The 8,514-nt window shown below is 37.0% G+C and overlaps 1 protein-coding gene across 1 annotated transcript in view; it reads right to left on the reverse strand.

Annotated features, from left to right (window-relative positions):
- The window catches only part of LOC586418 (neural cell adhesion molecule 1), a 57,432-nt gene extending 49,128 nt beyond the window's left edge, over positions 1-8,304 (reverse strand). Inside the window, exons 1-2 of the mRNA XM_030978582.1 lie at positions 8,246-8,304; positions 5,204-5,220 (exon numbers count right to left, since the gene is read on the reverse strand). Coding sequence (XP_030834442.1) covers positions 5,204-5,220; positions 8,246-8,304 — 76 coding nt within the window. The remainder of the gene's footprint in view (positions 1-5,203; positions 5,221-8,245) is intronic.
- Between the last annotated feature and the right edge of the window lie 210 nt (positions 8,305-8,514).

The following is an 8,514-nucleotide window of genomic DNA, read 5'->3' on the forward strand; positions in this document are numbered from 1 at the left end:
AACCCTAGGTTTTGCTCACATTCTGGACTTTTGTCCCAAATTGCTCATAAACACCAACAAAAAAGCCTGAATAGAGAAAAAAGCACTTCTGGAGTGTGTGTTTTTTAAACTTATTTTTTTACTCAGGGAGAAAATCTGATGTTTTTGCAGTATAAATGCACGTTCTCAAAACACTAATGAATTATCATTACAAATCTTCATTCTCATTTTTCTTATAAAACTGAAGATATAGCGTATATATTCAATACTGAATAAACGCCATTAAACTATTACCAACAAGAACAACAACAACTAATGAATTATTCTGGTTTTAGCTCATGTGACTCTTAATTCCACACTATCTACAAGTTGCGCATACACACTACTTGATATGTATAAAAAACAGATTCAACTAAAATTGACATTTTTTTTGTCAAACTTTTTGGGGGGTTAGTGTAAATGGGCCTCATGATGCTTGTCACATTAGAAGTGGCTTTAATCTGCTTGATAGATTTGAATGTGACATTTGATGAATGATATGCACTGAATGATTCTCTTTTCTCTATTGAGTATAGGGTACTCGTGGAAAAGTCCAAAGTCAAACTTCAACTTGTAAAAGCAAAGCTTTGTTTATGGAGGGCCTGCGATCCAATTTCTTCAAAGTAAGTGCTTAGACAAAGCAGACGCACCGGAATTATAACTACCGGTACCATCCATATATTCCATACACTAAAAGAAGACGCACTGGAATTATAACTACCATTGATTTACTTTAAGAACAGAGTCCCTCTTCTTCACTTTAATTTCTGATTTTACTCTTTATCTCCCTCTCCTTAATCATTATTACTGTTCTCTTTATCTTCTAAGAGTTATTATGTGTCTATCTCCATTCCCAAATTACTGTTCTCTCTGTCTTTTACAGGTTATTATAATAATATGGATATTTATATAGCCTCGGTATCTGTCAGGCTCTGATGCTCATTCCCTTATTACTGTTCCCTCTGTCTTCTATGCGTTAGTATGCGTCTATCAACCTCTCTTCCCTAATTTTACTGTTCTCTCTATCTTTTATTTAACTAGAGTAGTACCAGAGGTAGGTATCTAGGTCAAAACAATTCAACAATACTGTTCCCTTTCACATGTTGTATACCCGTAACAATGTAGGCTTACATAAAAAAAATGTGATTTGATATTTAACTGCCATCATTAATGATACCAAATACAGGTATGAAAAAGCAGACAATGAAACTAAAAGGATATGGGATTACAGGAACAAAGAAATACAGCTCAGTTCTCTAAAAATAAATCTATGTATCTATCCTGGTCGAGAAAATCATTTTGCAAAATAGTTTGCAAAATATCCCGCTATGTGGCAAAATATCCAGCTAACGGCCCTATTCGTCCGATACGTTTTCACCAGCTCGAAGACTTGCACTATGCGGAACAATGAGCAAAATATCTGGTGAAGACGAGACTTGTAACTTCAGGCTTATTTCCCAAATCAGAAATAGCAGGCTATTTGGCAATCTTGAGCTGATGAAAACATACCTCATGATCTCGCCTAGGATGTCATTATCTGGGGGGATTTAGGGTGCATTCAGTCATAAATTGGAAATGCATCTAGAGGATCAAAGTGGGATCAACTCTGTGCCAGAACCAGTAGCATCAGTTCATATTTCCTACAAGTACGACGGTAGTCTACGTATTCAGTCACCTCAGACAACATGGGCAAGTCTCCGCACAAGCATTATTCAAAAGGGATCCGAATTCAAATCATCAATGTATGCATGCATCCCACCCCCCCCCCCCCAAAAAAAAGGCTAGTCATGAGAATGAGAGGGGTAAAAAAAAGGCTCGTCTTTGCTAGATAAGAAAAAACGTTATCCAGACCAGCATGCTATGCTCTAAAAACATGTGACAAAGGCCAAGAAAATAAGACCAAATAAGAATAATTACTAGTTTCTTGTTCCCTCCCTCCCTTTACTAGCCCATGGCAATTTTCATTTCCAAGATATTATTCTGAAACTAAATAGATTAAATCTAAGGGTATCTAGACAGTGTGGTCAACAAAAATGATTTATAGATCTCAATCTAATGCAATTTCAACTTGCTTGCAATATCTGCAGTGCACGTAAATGCACTTTGAATTAACAAAAATCAGTGTTGCAATTGACCCAATAGCACTTCTATAATGAACAGAAAAATATAAAATATAAAATAACATCATCTAGACGAGAAACAAGGGGTCAATTTTACATGGCCTGCAGTGCCTGGTCAAAGAGGTCCCTGGACGCATGAGGCTTGACCTCCGTCTCTCACTCTGGAAGATATTCCATGTCACTTTGGACAGACAGACAGATGTGGGAAAATCATAATCATTTCATATTAGATATTGGCTTGAGGATGATATCACATACAGACCCTCTAGCAGCTCTAGCATGGGTCAGGGTCATCAAGGGTCAAAAGCTTAAACCCAGGTCTGGTTAAAATCACAATCAAATTCTTCGTAACAGGCAAACTGAAAAATTACTGTTTTGCCACAGCTCTCTTTTGATGTAAAGATATTGAATTTTACTGGGTTTTCTTTTTGCTAGTGCCCCTTTGAATTTTCAAGAGGTAAATTCATTCTCAGTTATTTGTGCTTCTGTATGTTTCTACTGAATTTATAATCACATTTAGAAACAAACAAAAAATAAGAACAACATCATTTGGAAGACACTTGATGTGGGCATATTGAACAAAACCATAGGTTGGCCAAGGAGTTATATGACTGCTTTGGTCTGGTAACTGGTTTAATTTGATAATCGGATTTAAAGTGGGTAAAGTCTATGTTTGCATGTATGTATGTATATATGATAGAAGGTAAAAGATATCTTCTTCCCCCTACTGGTAATCATTTGTTTAAACATTCCAAACATTGAACACATAGGGCCTAAACATGTTTGGCCTATGTCACGGTATGTACAGTATAAGTAGCAAATATGTCTAAATACTGGTGAGCCTATTTGAAGATACTATCTGCACATTGATCAAGTGCATATGTACAGAGCAGTAGAACCCATGGAAATGACTCCTCGATCCTTGTTTTTGTAATCATTATTATGCAATGGGTGGTACATTCTATGATACACAGATGGAAGTATTCTTTTTAAGAGGGCAAACAAAAGCTATTCATGAAGCACCTCCATCAGTTTGGCAGTGCCTATTCTAAAATGCACACAGCGGGAGATCTCCATGTGTAAAAGATCTGTGGATATTTGGGGGTCATTTGTACAAGTGCTATCCCCGAGGTGGCTTATCATAAATGGTTATCATTTTGACCTATGGTGTATTGACCAGAGATTACAGGCCTCTGTGCATGTGTTTTCACACAAACAACGACTCAAGTGCAATGGTTTGTTACACTTATGGAAAATTCAGGAGTAATATCATGAACACAAATAGGGCAATAACCTTCTGAAACACTGACAATTATAGAAATAATAAATTCTGCACAATGTTGATATTATGCTTGTATGAGGGCAACCCTACTACTACAAATTTGAAAAGACCCCCCCCCCCCCCTCAATGATGACAAAAATGTTTAGTGCGGGAGCTGCAGAGGGCAAACATACTTCTAATACAAATTCAGAAAGACCCCCCTCCCCCATGAGGGCTGCAAACTGCACTATTGTTTTTTGTCTTCCCTTTTTTTTCTTACCGGTATATAGTTTTAAACAAAAAAACCCATTCAACCTCATTTGCCACAATTCTACTATGTGCCCTTCTATACCTGTCATTTTACGGTGAATATGATTGATACCCACACCTTTACATCAAGTCAAGTCAAGAGAAATCCAGGAATACAGGGATCAGTTTCACCCCACACGTGCCACACATTCGTCCAGTAGCCGTCCAAAACTACAACTTACTCGCTTTCCGAAGGCATGTGGATAAGTTCGTTGACAGATGTCATTTTCAGAATTATATGATTTTCCCAGCTGGACGCCCCAACATCTACGTTCGGAGGAGGAATTTGGTATTGAGTCATGCTATGGAGTTGAAGTGAAGTTCGCGGTGAATTTTTCTAGGTTGACTGTAAATGGTTCTTCGGCAGATGTACATTGTATGAAGTGATGAAATGAAATTATTGCAGAGTGTTAACAGCAGTGTGTAGTATGATGAAGGAAGAGATTGTATAGGGGCACCTACCCATCCCCCCCCCTCCTTTAATTCTTTGGAGAAGAAAAATTAATATGAAAGAGAAGTGAGAGAGGGACAAATATAGGAGAGATGTTTTGTTGTCCACCTATTTTTTAAAGACAGAGGGGTAACCATCCGCCCCCCCCCCCCAGATTTCTTGAAAAAATATGATCAAGAAGAAATATGAGAAAGGGAAAATTTAAAGCACAGAAAGGAATTTCACAAAAGTTTCTTACCTTGAAAATCAAGCTTAATCAGCCATTGTTTGGCGATCGTAAAAGATTCATGCTGGACAAGTTCTGGGTTTATAGTACATGTACATTAAAACAAATGTAGTGTGGTGCTGGTTGTGATGCTATCACTTTCGGGCATAAAACTTAATGAATCTCAAACAAAATTAGCATATCGGCACCGCTCACAAAATTTGTTAACCTTTTATCCAAGCTTAAAGATAAACTTGAGTTCTGGTAAAAAAAAAATATATTCTCACAGAATCAAACAAAACTTACACTGAATGTTCAAGATTACAAATAAATGACATGTGCCAAACAATTTTGGAAGAAAATGTATACTGGCTGAGTAATGAGCATAGAAAGACAAGGAAATCAAGGTAGTACTAGCCCTGACACCATGTGGGTTGTCCCATATATAGCTTTCTATGTGAGTGCTTGTTACTTTACCAAGACTCTGCCAAATTTATGATGATTTTGATGACTCCAGAACCTTGCATTACACACCATTACTTACATGCTATACGATCAACTTTTCTGATCCGTTCCACACCTTTTCTTTCACAATGCAATCGCATTACCAGAACTCAAGTTTATCTTTAATTTTCTGTTTTTAAAGTAGGTTGAAGGGGACCTTTAAGCTTGCCTGTTAGCTGTCCACCAGCAGGTCCTAATTGCACTGATATGAAAGCCAATGCGAGGGCAGGGCAGGAATAGTTTATAACACTCCACGGGAGCCACATTGGTGCCCAAATTTAAAGGTCTATATTTAATATACCGGTAGTGATACTGTTGTAGAACGGTCGTAAAACCTGCAAAACATGCAAGGCTTCGTTCAAATTTGATGTGGCAAAACCACAGCAGATTTTATTTTGATGAAGTAAAGGGTACATGTATACAATGCACATTTCTGTATCTTATAATCTTTGTTGCGCGCAGTTGTCATTCATTTACATTTAATAGATTTGACTCGGCAAAACCGTGACGGTCTTTTTTGTGATGACACAAAGTGTACACGCTTTTAATGCATTTCTGTGTCTTATACAGGACCTTTGTTGTGTTATACCGTGCTATATCTGAACAAGCCTCAAAACTATCAGTAATAGAGTACTACATGTAGGTAGGTGTACAAGGAGGTACATCTATATCCTTTGCTTTGAATTACTGGCTCGAGTGAAGACTGAATATATACAAAATACACGTTCAATTAAGGAAAAAGTAAGTTGATGCTTCTATATTTCTTTGTATCTTACAAGACCAGAGTCCTGAAACATAAAATAAGTTACAATTGAATGTACATGTCTATTTATCTCCCCCAAATTTACTGTTACTTCTTCCATGAATCATACCATGAATAATAACCGAAGGTTGATTTCATATTATGGATAGATATATTGCGTGGTAAGCAACAATTAACAGGGAAGTCCACCCTGATACTTATATGCTTTTCACACTGGCAATATTTTCCTTAACCCCGTACTATAGGTGGGGTTAAGGGGGGGTCTTAACCCCACCTATAGTACGGGGTTAAGCCTATTCCACTTTCTGTTCACACTGGCTTTTACCAAAGTGGGCTAAAGTTGGCTAACCCCACCTATAGTACGGGGTTAACTAACCCTGCAAAATAGCAGGGCTAACTCCGCAATTGTGGTGCTAACTCCTGCTAACCCCGCAATTGCGGTGCTAAGCAAACGAATGAGAACAGAAACGAAAATAGTCCGGTACTACGCAATGGAGCGTATCGCAGCTGGCTAGATGCGAAGTATGTCCTATCATAACATACACGATATCCGGGGTTAACGAAATGCAGTGAGAACAGCGGGAATTTTCTTATTCCGGAATAGGCGCTAGTACGGGACTAAAAACAGCGAATGTGAAAAGCCAAAAAAATAGTCCGGGGTTAAGGATAGTACGGGGCTAAGCAAAGAACGGGGTTAAGCAAAACCAGTGTGAAAAGAGTATAAGTTGGTTTTAATTAAAGCAGAAAAATGAGAGAAACAAATTAGTGAAAGTTTGAGCGATATCTAATTAAAAGTAAGAAAGTTCATAACTTTCCTATTCTTAATATGTTGTTTTTGCTCAGACTTCACTAACCTACTTCTCTCATTGTTGTGTCTCTATCAAAGGCAACTTAATTGCAGCACAACTAGACAGACAATGGATTATAAATTTTAATGGATTTTAGGTCATTTTTTTATGTTTAAGGGCCAAGGTCTTTTACGGGTAGGGGCCTACAAGCAAATGTTGCAAGTAGGTTTACTTTACAGCACTGAGTTTAGGCAACATTATCCAAGCCTTCAGGACTACCAGCACAGTACTCTTTGTAATGCTGTACAGAATGCAAGGACCATAAAGCTTTAAGCAGGGCTCCCACTTCGCCGAGTTGGAGCCTCGAGTTGTGGCGAGCTGGTGCGAGCTTATGGCAAGCCGTTTTATCATTAAAACATATCTCTAATTGATATCAAGAAATAATTTTACGTTGTAAAGCAATGGTAATTCTTGATATCAAGAATTCAATTTCGTGATATCAAGAGATATGTTTCAATGATAAAACGGCTTGCCATAATCGCACGCCAGCTCGCCACAACTCGAGGCTCCAACTCGGCTAAATGAGAGCCCTGCTTTATATTTTATTGTATAGCTTTAGCATAGTCATTTTTAGTGTTGAGGCCCTTCTGTCCCCGAACAAATTGTATGGAAAATTATACTGAAAATAATGCATGACTTTTGTCAAAGGGTGAGGCCATATACATGCAGGAGACCAACTTTACATATGTACCGGGTAACTTAAAATATTATTGTACAACTGGTGACGTCAATCTGCAAGGTTCATGATCCCCATTTGTCAAGTTCCCCTTCAATGGAGGGTAAAATTTAGGTTGATTTACGACTCTCTGCTGGGAAGAAATGTATACAAACAAATTGTTTCTTTGGAGGCACAAGAGAGTTCACTGTACCAACCACCCAATATATTTTGCTCTGTATGTTTATTAGGGGTTCCATTTCGCTGTAAACAGTATATCTTTTCAAAATGAACGAATTTTTGTTCACTTTTCGTCAAAATGTCATCAAACTGATTCCTTGATTTTTCTTTCACATCTCCACACACTACCACCCACATTTCTAACTTATCCTCATTAAACTGTGTTAACGAAGATAAATTTATCTTCATTTAACAGCTAAACGAAGATAAATTTATCTTCATTTAACAGCTAAACGAAGATAAATTTATCTTCATTTAACAGCTAAACGAAGATAAATTTATCTTCATTTAACAGCTAAACGAAGATAAATTTATCCTCATTTAACAGCTAAACGAAGATAAATTTATCCTCATTTAACAGCTAAACGAAGATAAATTTATCTTCATTTAACAGCTAAACGAAGATAAATTTATCTTCATTTAACAGCTAAACGAAGATAAATTTATCCTCATTTAACAGCTAAACGAAGATAAATTTATCTTCATTTAACAGCTAAACGAAGATAAATTTATCTTCATTTAACAGCTAAACGAAGATAAATTTATCTTCATTTAACAGCTAAACGAAGATAAATTTATCCTCATTTAACAGCTAAACGAAGATAAATTTATCTTCATTTAACAGCTAAACGAAGATAAATTTATCCTCATTTAACAGCTAAACGAAGATAAATTTATCCTCATTTAACAGCTAAACGAAGATAAATTTATCTTCATTTAACAGCTAAACGAAGATAAATTTATCCTCATTTAGCTGTTAAATGAAGATAAATTTATCTTCATTTAACAGCTAAACGAAGATAAATTTATCCTCATTTAGCTGTTAAATGAAGATAAATTTAACCTCATTAAACTGTGTAAATGAAGCTACCGAAAAACGAAGGCGACCACGTACGGTGAACTCGTTTTCTTCTTCTTCGTCATAGCCATTTCGAAGAAAATTCAAAACGCGTACGTTATAAAAGGAAAAATTAACAGATTATGGACAACGTAACCGCGAGTGACGATGTCGAATCGAAGAGTGATCTTAAATCTGGTGCTGGCCGCGCGTGTACCATAATATGTTGTTCGTGCCCAGACTTTGTATATACTATTAGACAGAGCTCTAGCTGTTTGCAAACAACGGACGCATTGCCCGCG

Source organism: Strongylocentrotus purpuratus, unplaced genomic scaffold (genome assembly GCF_000002235.5).
Source record: "Strongylocentrotus purpuratus isolate Spur 01 unplaced genomic scaffold, Spur_5.0 spur5_scaffold_1, whole genome shotgun sequence".
Taxonomy (NCBI): domain Eukaryota; kingdom Metazoa; phylum Echinodermata; class Echinoidea; order Camarodonta; family Strongylocentrotidae; genus Strongylocentrotus; species Strongylocentrotus purpuratus.